At 38.2% G+C, this 12,056-nt stretch overlaps 1 protein-coding gene across 1 annotated transcript; it reads left to right on the top strand.

Moving 5' to 3' along the window:
- Positions 1–729: 729 nt before the first annotated feature.
- Positions 730–11,480, top strand: vps33a (VPS33A core subunit of CORVET and HOPS complexes). Its single transcript, XM_058636849.1, has 13 exons — positions 730–949; positions 1,833–1,898; positions 2,006–2,133; positions 2,491–2,677; positions 3,634–3,750; positions 3,854–4,028; positions 4,480–4,673; positions 5,678–5,804; positions 6,680–6,747; positions 7,302–7,439; positions 8,160–8,297; positions 8,376–8,544; positions 10,201–11,480. Exons 1-13 carry the CDS (start codon positions 848–850, stop codon positions 10,392–10,394), a joined length of 1,803 nt encoding a protein of 600 aa, XP_058492832.1. The 5' UTR covers positions 730–847; the 3' UTR covers positions 10,395–11,480.
- Positions 11,481–12,056: the final 576 nt, after the last annotated feature.

Raw genomic sequence — 12,056 nt, 5'->3', positions numbered from 1 at the left:
GGCCCACCATCTCAGCTGTTGACATGGACAGACAAAGAAACGGCGATGAGCAGAGCAGCTGAAGGAGGAACTGAAGAAAACAAATGACCTCCTCAAACATGAGGCAAAGGAAAGGGTGATGAGAACGAAAGCCCACATCGACTCCCTGGCCGAGAACGCCAAACTGATGATGGAGCTGAGAGGCAAAGAGGCGGAGTGGAAGGAGAGATTCGAAGCTCTGGAGGAAACAATGAGACAGAAGCTGGCAGAGAAGGACGAGGCCTGGGTGAAGGAGCTAAAGCTGGTGAAGCAGGAGATCCAGCTGTGCCAGGAGAGTTGTCTGAATAAGGTGGAGGAGGAGGAAGAGTGGAGGATGAGAGAGAAAAATGGCTGAGGAGAAGTTCTCACACAAATCAGAGAGCAACATGACAGCTAGTCAGGAGGAGGGTGACCAGATAACTGAGAACTTTAAACAGCAACTCCAGCTGCTGAAGGAAGAATCAAAGATAAACGAGGAGAAGAAACTGACATCTGAAAAAGAAGTCAGTGTGGATGTGTCTCAATTCGACCTGCGTGTTGGACAAATAATCTGTTTTGAAGTTTTCTGAATTTTTCAGCTTGTTTAAATATGTATATAATCTGATTTCTTTGCTCCATTGAACAAATAAATCATTAAAACGCACTTCCTCATACACTAACTGGTTTGTTTCCCATCATAAAGGCACCAAAGAAACAAAACATAGGTCAATTCATACTCTGTACAGTTTCCAGTTTGCGGAGTGAACCATCTCGACGTCGTATCCTATCTTCGGTCACATGACTCGGCCGGTCACCTGACCGAGTTGTGTCGCTGTCTGACGGGGGGAAAATGGCGGCCCACCTATCGTACGGAAAAGTGAATTTAAACATTTTAAGAGAAGCTGCACGAAAAGACCTCCGGGAGTTTTTGGACAAATGCGCCGGGAGTAAGGTAACGAACACGCGAACGCGACAAAACATGGCGGAAAAAAGCAGGGACCGCTGGAGCTAGTTTCTTTCACTAACGTCAACATTGGCTCACAGATGCCAACTGAATTAAAAATATCGCAAATGGATCTCAAAATGGCAGCTGGGTCCGGATCCGGACACGGGTGTCGTCCAGTCCGTGCCCGGACCTGTAACTAATAATCCGATCATAATTTTAACGTTTTGACGCAGCATTTATGGTTTTTACATGAGCAGCGATTCAAGTTTTTACGGTAGTCGAGGTCCGGGGACTTTCGACCAATCACATGCGCGATAAATTACCACGTGACAACAATCAACCAATCGCGTCCGTGAATTCAGAGACCATAACTACTGTAATATGTGAGGGGAGGAAGTAAGAGAAGGAAAAACAAGACTGATGAACCACATGAAAAATACGTAAAATGTCTTTATTTGAAAAGAAACAAGGAGACGGATTGAGATTTTAATCTGGATAAAAAGAAGAAAATTATAAGATTAGCATACATTATTTCATACTAACATTAGTCAAAATATGATTCTAATTTCTAAATATGCAGCTAAAGTGCTTTTAATTTAGATTGTTTTATATATTTACACGGATCAAATAAAATAAAAGCACATTAGGGCTGCAACTATTATTCAATTAATCTGTTACTAAATTATTTATCACCTATTTTGATAATCTATCAATTGGTTTCAGTGTTGTTTTTGTTTGTCAGCCTCTTTAAATGTGGATATTTTCTGTTTTCTTTGCTCCATATAACAAAGAAATCATTACATGTTGTGACATTTTACAAACCAAACAAGTACTTGATTGTGAAAATAGTTGTAGTAATTGATGTTTTTTTGTTCCTTCACATTTCTAGGCCATTGTGTGGGATGAATATCTGACTGGACCGTTTGGACTGATAGCTCAGTACTCTCTACTGAAGGTAACTGATTGTGTTGTAAAGTAACTCCAGAGAACCATAATTATCATTTATATTAGTCTGTGTCGGTCAAATACAAATCAATACCAACCTCATGTTTGTTTTTATAGGAACATGAAGTGGAAAAGATGTTTACTCTGAAGAGCGGCAGGCTCCCCGCTGCTGACGTCAAAAATATCATCTTCTTTGTGCGTCCCAGACTGGAGCTCATGGACATCATCGCTGAGAATGTGTCCAGGTGTGTCTCCTGTTTGACACTTATGGTGCCTTTTACTTAACCAGAAAAGCCTCACTGAGATTAAAATTCTCATTTACAAGGATTTTGAGGCGGCAGCAGCACGTTTATAACAGGGTGACAGAAAAGAACAAAATCACAAATTACAGTTAAAAATAGTGTCATAAAATAATCAAAATCGATTAGCAAACTGTCAGTATGGAACATTTGATACCAATGAATCCATCCTTTGATTAAAAATAAACATCGTTCTGTAGGTAAGGATGTAGTAAACCTTAGATGTTATACATATGCTGGTATTTTGTAAAGCTGTTTACTATTATTTCCCGCTTTTGCCTTGGACTGCGCTGCCACCTACAGTGAGGATAAGACGCGTTCGCCGCGAGACTTCCACATTCTGTTTGTGCCTCGGCGGAGCATGCTGTGTGAGCAGCGGCTGAAGGAGCAGAACGTGCTCGGCTCCTTCATCAACATCGACGAGTACATCCTGGACCTGATCCCCTACGACGGTGACCTGCTCTCCATGGAGTACGAGAGTGCTTTCAGGGTGAGTGTGTGTCACTGTGACTCTCTATAAGTGAATTATTTACATTATGAGTCAACGTGTTATGTTTATGAAATGAAGATTTTAAGATTAATTAGATTGTGAATGAATCGCTTTGAGTGTTTTCTGATTTTTCAGCTTCTTAAATGTGGATATTTTCTAATTTCTTTGCTCCATATGACAAAGAAACTGAATTATTTTTTGGTTTGTGGACAAAACATGACATCATTTCTATGTTTGGTTAAACATTTTCAACGCTTTCTGAAGCAAACAAATACATGATTAATTGAGAAAATAATCATCAACACATTAATTCATTTTGATAATAATCATTATTACTGTAAATATGCACTACGTATTATTTCTGCATTCAAATATCTAAAAACAGCAAGATATATATCGTGTACTTGTGTAGTGTGCTTGCATTAGCAATTGTTTTGAATGCTCTTTAAATCCAGAGAAATCCTTTTTTTATATGGACAGTAACAGACTGTTAAAAATCACCATAAATAATAAGATTTCAATGCTTTCTGCCGATTATTTTCACGGTTAATCGGTTAATGATGATGTTCTCGAACGTCTTGTTTTAATGATTTCTGTGTTATGTGGAGCAAAGAAACAGAGAAAATATTCACCTTTCTAAGAAGCTGAAACAATCAGAAATCTTGTTTTAATCCTGAAAAAAGCTTCAAACCAATTAATCGATTATCAAAATAGAGTAGTCGAGTAATCAAATTGTTTCAGCTCTAAGTGTTTGTGTGGTGTACCGATTACAGCAGAAACACAGCATAAATCCTCCTCTGTGCTCAATACAATGCGGCGCCTGCAAATATTTCACAATAAAAGTGAAAGAGAGAGAAAGCTGTTCACTTATGATGAAATGTTTTACAAAGTATTTTTGAATTTGTGGTGTTTCATCTAACGGTCAAACTCCTTTTATTCCCTGTGGTCTGATTCAGGAGTGTTACCTGGAGAACGACCAAACGAGCCTTTACCACACAGCCAAAGGCCTCATGACGTTACAGGCTCTGTACGGCACCATCCCACAGATATACGGGAAAGGGGAATGTGCACGGGTGAGTGCGACGAGAGGCAGCGAGTCTGCATCGATTACACGTGGTGTCGTGTCTGTGTGTGTGTCGCAGTTATATGAGCGCAGGGTTTTCTGCTTGTTCTCAGCATGTCGCCAACATGATGCTGAGGATGAAGAGGGAGTTTGCCGGAAGCCAGAATCAGATCCTGCCCGTGTTCGACACCCTGCTGCTGCTGGACCGCAACGTGGACCTGCTCACGCCGCTGGCCACGCAGCTCACGTACGAGGGCCTGATCGACGAGATCTATGGAATTAATAACGGTCAGTTTCTGATGTCTGCGTGTCCTCCGGAGTTTCTGTTGTAGAAGTTTTACAGGAAGCCACATAAATCGTAAAAAATTAAGATTTAAGTCGATGAGAGAAGGTAAATGAACCACAGGAGTTCACAACCGTAATAACGCCTGAGTGGTTCGGAGAAGAAGAAGAAGATGGTAGTCAGTAGAGTAGAAAAGACAAAATAGCACAGTTTAGTATCTCTTTTTTAATATAATTTCCAATGTTAATGGATACAAAACAAGTACTACCCTTTAGCTCCTTCACAATAAGAGCTCCAACAATCAAGTTTCCCTTGAACTGAAGATTCAATACTCAAATGTACTGACTGACTGACTTTTTATAATCAATCAGTTGCAAAGAAAGCGTGTGTCGTAATCACAGCTCCCTGCTTTTGTATATTTATCCCCCCTACTATTTTGTTATATTTGGTTTACAGGTTATGTGAAGTTGCCGCCGGAAAAGTTTGCACAGAAAAAACAGGGCGAAACGAGTAAAGATTTACCCACGGAGCCCAAGAAGCTGCAGCTGAACTCGGCGGAGGAACTTTACGCTGAAATCCGGGACAAAAACTTCAACGCCGTCGGAGCAGCGCTCAGCAAGAAAGCCAAGATCATCTCTGCTGCCTTTGAGGTTTGAATTTACTCTATAATATGATATAAATACAGAAACTATTAATCCCTGCAGATTATTTTCTATGACGATATCTGCTTTCTTCAGGTCATTCAGTTAAAACTGAAATCAAGAAAGGTCCAGAACGTCATCATTTCATGAAATAAATACACAAATTGTCTGATAAATTGTCTCATTCACATTTACAGCAGTGCTTATTAACTTGCACTATCTCTGTTAACATTAAAATAAATTAATAGTCGTATGATTTACTGAAAATACACTTATATTTAGGAAAAACTTCATTCTCTGTTGCATTTTTCCCCTATTTTTTCCTATTTTTCTAACATCATTTACTGCTAGATTGAGAGAATTCCATCATAAATGCTGCATTTTCCCTGTTTCCTCTGGAATATGTTCTAATATTGTACAGTATATATACGGTATGTAAAAGTAACTTTTTTCATCACTTTTTTAATGCAAATAGAAGAAAATAATGAAATTATTCAACTTTGAATCATGTTCTTTTCAGAAAGAATTGTAAGGCTGCGTCGAATCATCGATGACTAAACCTCTGAATAGTAATGAAATCAAATCTTTAAGGTTCCTCAAGATGACCTCCCTCTAGTGATATATATTTTGTCAGTTTTCACATTATATTCACAAAAGATTTCCTCTTTTCTTGTTGAAGGTGTTAAATTAAGCACTTAAATTGCAGTTTACACTAAAATGAATGAACGTGTAAATTAAATTTAGTTTTAAATTAAGTTTCTCCTGGTTCTGGTTCTGGGTCCATACTGAGGTCCACATTGAAGTGACCTCTGCTGATCAGATGTGTTGATGATTCTAATCTCTGTGACCTTTTCACAGCATTAGTCTAATGAGGAAGTGGTGACAAACATCTACAGATAATCTCATGTCTGTCAATCGATAGCGGAGACGATAAACGATTTCAGTGTAAAGTGCATTCTTTTATTTTTCCTGCCCTGAGATCGTGTCTTTATTTTTATTTTTATTTTTCACAGGAACGACACAACGCCAAAACCGTGGGAGAAATAAAGCAGTTTGTGTCGCAGCTTCCTCACATGCAGGCGGCGCGGAGTTCACTGGCAAACCACACGTCTGTCGCCGAGCTCATCAAGGACATCACCAGTACGTCAATAAACCCATGTCTTTAAATTCTTCTTACACCTTATTTCGTAACAGCTACATAAAACCTCATGGTAGAAATATGATTTGGTAATTTGCTAATGTTAATGGGTGGAGAATTTGTCTGGAATTATTTGGTTCATATCCATACGCTCAGATGTTACAAATGTGCCGTTTATAGCAAAATATGGTTCGAATAATTAGAAAAAAAAACAGTTTATATGAACCTCCAAATGTTGTGATGTTACATAAAAAATTTTTACAAATACAAAAACCATCACCATTTACCGAAGATTTTGCAAAATGTTGTGATGTTACATAAAAAAAGAAAATTGCGGGCGGAGAAACCTTAAAGTGTTTTTTTTTTTTAAAAATACAAAACACTGTAACCAAAAATTTACTAAATTTTTTGGAAAAGTTACAAAATGTTGTAATGTTGCAGAAAAATAGTACTGATAATACAAAAAACATCATTGATGTAACCAAAAAGTTACAAAAAGCACAAAACAAATTTTATGTAAAAACTTTTGTTTTGACATGACCGTAAAGTGTTCAAAAGTTTTGATATTACAGACAATTTTTACCAATTGTACAAAAACTAATCACCAGTGTTCCCAAAACGTTACAAATGTAGTGTTAACAAAAACATGTTTCTCTGATACATAGTTATTTTCGTAAACATAGGAATCTGAAAAACAGGAATTGTAAATAAGAACTTTTTAATTCACTGTAGAGATACAGGCTCCCCCTTGTGGCACTTCAAAATAAACCCCTAGGACTGTATGATGGCGAACTAGCTGTATTTAATTGACATTTTTAGCTGTTCTGATTTGCTGTGTCATTCTGATTATCAAACTGAATTCATTCTTCTCCTCCAGCTTCTGAGGCCTTCTTTGATAATCTAACAGTGGAGCAGGAGTTTATGACGGGAGTCGACACTGACAAGGTATTCATGTGTTCACTCTTCAGTGTTTCTTCAAAGCAAATCATTTTTGCCTTTAAAATATAGTGTTTGGCATTTGGTAACCTATGACAAGGTCACCTGCACAAGTAATCCAAGAAATATTTAACATTACAGTTTCTTCACGTGTTACTGATCTATTTTTGTTGTTAGTACATGTTGAAAACATGATTTTAAACGTGATTTTTGTTGTTGGTACATGTTTAAAACATGATTTTAAACGGGATTTTTGTTGTTGGTACATGTTGAAAACATGATTTTAAACGTGATTTTGTTGTTAGTACATGTTGAAAACATGATTTAAACGTGATTTTTGTTGTTGGTACATGTTGAAAACATGATTTTAAACGTGATTTTGTTGTTAGTACATGTTGAAAACATGATTTAAACGTGATTTTTGTTGTTGGTACATGTTGAAAACATGATTTTAAACGTGATTTTGTTGTTAGTACGTGTTGAAAACATGATTTAAACGTGATTTTTGTTGTTGGTACCTGTTGAAAACATGATTTTAAACGTGATTTTTTGTTGTTGTGCAGGTGAACACGTACATCGAGGACTGCATCGCTCAAAAGGATCCACTGATAAAGATCGTGCGTCTGGTGTGTATGCAGTCAGTCTGCAACAACGGCCTCAAGCAGAAGGTGCTCGATTATTACAAGAGGGAGATTTTACAGGTAAAGACACGGATATTTTGTGTGTGTGTGTGGATTTCAAACGCTTATAGAAAACCTGACCCTGACTGTGAGAGAATTAAGAAACACAGCCAATAATTTGGTTCATACTGAGCTCATTGATTAGCTGTTTTGGCGATCCGTGGATGGAGCTTTGACAAGAAAGCATTTTAGTAGTTATTCCTACAAAATAAAATCCATGTTTTATGTTATCTTTCCTTTTTGTAGTTATCCCTACAAAATAAAATACATGTTTTTATGTTATCTTTCCTTTTTGTAGTTATCCCTACAAAATAAAATACATGTTTTTATGTTATCTTTCCTTTTTGTAGTTATTCCTACAAAATAAAATACATGTTTTTATGTTATCTTTCATTTTTTAGTTATTCCTACAAAATAAAATATACGTTTACATGTCATCTTCATTTACGCACATATGTAGAAGAAATCAGTTTTTCCGTACAGATCAGTCAGTGACAGTCACCTTACTCTACTGTTTTCCACATGTTTTTGCGATTTGTGGGCGGAGCTTTGACAAGTAGGCACTGGGATGTATCGGTTGTCGTGTAGACTCTCACTATACCACGTCTCTTTACTTATTTTAAATCTGACAAGCTACATTATAGAAACCAATTAGGTGCTTTAACTGATTACGTGTTACATAATCGTTACGTTACGTGAAAGTCTGACTAATATTCAGGTTTTTTGTTTGTTTTTGTGTAGACCTACGGTTACGAACACATCTTAACGCTGAATAACCTGGAGAAGGGAGGTCTTCTGAAGCCACAGATGAGCTCAAGGAACAACTACCCCACCATCAGGAAAACCCTCAAACTGTGGATGGAGGACGCCAATGAACAGGTGTGAATTTTCTGATGATAAAACGTGTTTGAGGAGTTTGAAAACAGCCTTTGACTGTCTTTTTTTTTCTTTCCTCAGAACCCCAATGACATTTCCTACGTGTACAGTGGTTACGCTCCACTCAGCATCCGCCTGACTCAGGTTCTGGCCAGACCCGGCTGGAGGAGCATCGAGGAGGTGCTGAAGATGCTTCCAGGTCCACACTTTGAGGAGAGACAGCAGCTGCCTGCTGGACTTCATAAGAAACGTAAGTACTGTGTGAGTGCAACGTCCACACTGCTGCTCTATGTTTGAAAACAGTCTTCACGTGAAAATGATCTGTGTCCAGACTCGTGTTTGAACTCTGGATCCAAAGTAATCTGCATCCACACTAACACATATGAAAACAGGAAGTAGATTCTTTCCTCTAGAGGTGTTTGCATTTTAGTATTTATTCCTACAAAATAAAATACACATTTAAGTTGTCTTTCATTTCACTAGTTATTCCTACAAAATAAAATACACCTTCTTATGTTATCTTTAATTTGACTAGTTATTCCTACAAAATAAAATACACAACTATGTAATCTTTTGATTTACTAGTTATTCCTACAAAATAAAATACACCTTATGTCATTTTTCATTTTACTAGTTTTTCCTACAAAATAAAATACACATTTATGTTGTCTTTCATTTAACTAGTTATTCCCACAAAATAAAATACACATTTCTATGATATATTTTATTTTAGTACTTATTCCTACAAAATAAAGTACCCATTTTTATGTTATCTTACTAGTTATTCCCACGTTTTTATGTCAGTGACAGTTACCTCACTCTACCGTGTTCCCTGCCTGTCATTTAAGAGAATAAAAGCCTGTACACTCCTTCCTGCTTGGTGCAGATAAGACCCAGGCTTTGTCTCGGTGAAGTCACCACAGAGACACTGTCCCTGTTTGTCCCCGTGTGTTTGTGTTTGTGTGGTTTATCAGGTTTTGACAGTGACTCTTTCCCTCTCCTCTCATATCTAACTGCACCGGTCTGTTTTTCCTCTGATGTCAACAGTGGATTTAATTACACGCTCAAATTGAAATGTGCTAATTAGAATTGTGAGTCTGGACATGAGACGGTTGACCTGTCTCTACATGTCTGTCTCAATGTGGATCGTAAAAAAGGTGATAATAGAGGAGCGTCATCTCGGGGGAGGTGTTTATATTTGTCCCTCTTTCATATTCAGTCGTATTTTAATAACGTGAGAAAAGGCAAAAATTCCCCTTTGACTTGGTTGGAAACAAAGGAAAAGTCTTGATTATTATTATTATTATTATGATTAAAAACACTCACAGTTCAGTTGATCATTACTGGGATTAATGCATTGCAGATTAAATAGATATTTTACATCTGTCACGAGAAAACACTTTACAGTCTTAGTGATTTATTTACCACAAGGGGGAGCCTGTGTTTTTCTTACATTCCTCGACCTTGTGATTCATAATGATCTTATTCTTTAAAATATTCACTTAAAAATGTGTATCCTAATTATTATAAACAGCATCATTTGTAAATTCTTTGCCCACTTGAAGTATTTTTTGTGAGGTGAGTCACATTTGTAACATTACAACAATTTATTGTTCACATTTTTTAGTACATTTTAAAATTTTACATTGATAACATGCTTTTGTTCCATTACAATTTTTTTTTGTAATGTTTAGGAAACAGTTTTCATAACATAACAAAAACATTTTCACTTTCAACGTCAACAATGATTTTTTTTATATATTATAGTTGATATTTTTTTCTCTCTTTCCGTCAGATTTTATAAAACTGAATCAAATGCACGGAGATTGTCGTCATTTTAACATGAATTCAGCTCAGTGTCTTTGTCTGAGTGACGTCCGTCCCCTTTGTCCCGCCCGTCTCACAGGTCAGCAGGGGGAGAACCGGACGACGCTGGTGTTCTTCCTCGGCGGGGTGACGTACGCGGAGATCGCCGCGCTTCGCTTCCTGTCTCAGATGGAGGACAGCGGCATGGAGTACATCATAGCCACCACAAAACTCATAAACGGTACGACGTGGATCAAAACCATCATGGACCGCCCCGAGTCTCAGATGTCCTGAATCTGAATCACCTGCACGTCCACCTGGACACATCACGCGTCTCCATCCGTCAGAAAACTCCGCTCTGCTGCTGTTTTTGTCTCCAAATGCAGGTGTTTCACTCATGTTTCACTCATGTTTGACAGCAACACGCTTTTTAAAGCTGCTGTTGTCACTCGTGTGTTGTTTTTGACAGTGTTACTAACTTAAAGGTCCAGTGTGTCTCATTTACGAGGGTTTTTTATTGTAGGGCTGCGAAATCCCAACACGATCATATGCAACATCTAAAACAGTGTTGTGGTCAAATTCAACAACCTACAAATAAAATATGTTTTGCATGACAAAAAAAGTTTTAAATATTTATAAATACGATTGAATTATGTCGTCCCAATTATGGATCATACTGCAGTCTAAATAATGGCTTTATGATTTTTCTGATCATATCATGCAGCTCTATAACCTTAAGTGGAGACACTGGTGTATATATGTAGATACGACTAAAATCCTTTCTTCTTCTGTGGGTTTACAGCAGCTTTTCATGAAGGATGTTGCATTACTGCCATCTACGGAAAACTCCTACATTACCCAGTCGCTCTTATTCTTTCTCTGTCTCATCTTCTCCTCTTTTCAGTCTCATCCTCTCATCTCCTCAGTCTCATGCTTTCATCCTCTCCTCAGTTTCATCCTCTCTTTTAACCCTCATCTTCTTATCTTCAAAGTCTCATCCTCTCATCTCAGTCTCCTCTGCCTCATCCTCTCATCTGTCTTCTAATCCTCATCTTCTTATCTTCTTAGTCTCATCCTCTCTTCTCCTCAGTCTCATCCTCTCTCCTCAGCCTCATCCTCTCACCTCCTCAGTCTCATCCTCTCTTCTCCTCAGTCTCATCCTCTCTTCTCAGTCTCATCCTCTCACCTCCTCTGTCTCATCCTCTCACCTCCTCGGTCTCACCCTCTTGCCATAAGATCTTGTGAATGTTAAAGATTAAAAATGCACTTTGATGTTAATAATATTAACGTCAGTTTTCTGTTTATTGTTGTTTTTGCTAACATAAAAAACAAAACAAATGTAAATAAATAGAAACCAAACTATCGCTGGTTTGACGTGAAGCCATTTTGTCCCTCGCTTGTTTGGATTATTGTTGTTTTGTATTTATTTATTTATTTCTGCTGATTTGTGATGAGTGAGCGCAGACGAGAGGCAGACAGATGGCAGAGGATCCGTCCGCCGCGCTGCAGCTCTCTGAAAGAGCAATTAGCGCGGTAACAGGCCTCCTGATCAGATGATAATGGCCCTGTGCTGTCTGGAGAGCTCGGCCTCACGGCGGCTTGTGATTTGACAGAGCAGGACACTGATTGAATTAGGAGGCCATTTGCTCCGTGTTCCGGTGGAGGATAACTGAGCCGGCGCGAGGACGTTTGATCTCTCTCTCTCTCTCAGTCGATACCGACCTGCTGACAGGAACCACTCTGATATTTTTGGGCGAACTCTGCTCGGGGTAAATCTATGCTGATTTCCTTCACTTTGACTTGGGCTTTAATTGTGTTAAATGTGGTTTTTGATGGTAGAAAATGATCCAGTGGACAGAGTTTCTTCTTGTTCTTGTTGTGTTGTGAGCAGAGCAGCAGGTGTGCGCCGAGGACTTAAAACTCCCATTAGGTCGATCCCAGGAGATTCAAATCCTT

Source organism: Solea solea, chromosome 8 (assembly GCF_958295425.1).
Source record: "Solea solea chromosome 8, fSolSol10.1, whole genome shotgun sequence".
Classification (NCBI taxonomy): domain Eukaryota; kingdom Metazoa; phylum Chordata; class Actinopteri; order Pleuronectiformes; family Soleidae; genus Solea; species Solea solea.
Note: the sequence above shows the minus strand (reverse complement) of the source record. Positions and strands in the feature narration are given on the sequence as shown.

Coding starts and splice junctions, on each gene's coding strand:
- vps33a (XM_058636849.1), top strand. CDS start 848: ATGGCGGCCCACCTATCGTACGGAAAAGTGAATTTAAACATTTTAAGA. Junction 4,674..5,677: donor TCATCTCTGCTGCCTTTGAG/GTTTGAATTTAC, acceptor TATTTTTCACAG/GAACGACACAACGCCAAAAC. Junction 8,545..10,200: donor TGCTGGACTTCATAAGAAAC/GTAAGTACTGTG, acceptor CCCGTCTCACAG/GTCAGCAGGGGGAGAACCGG.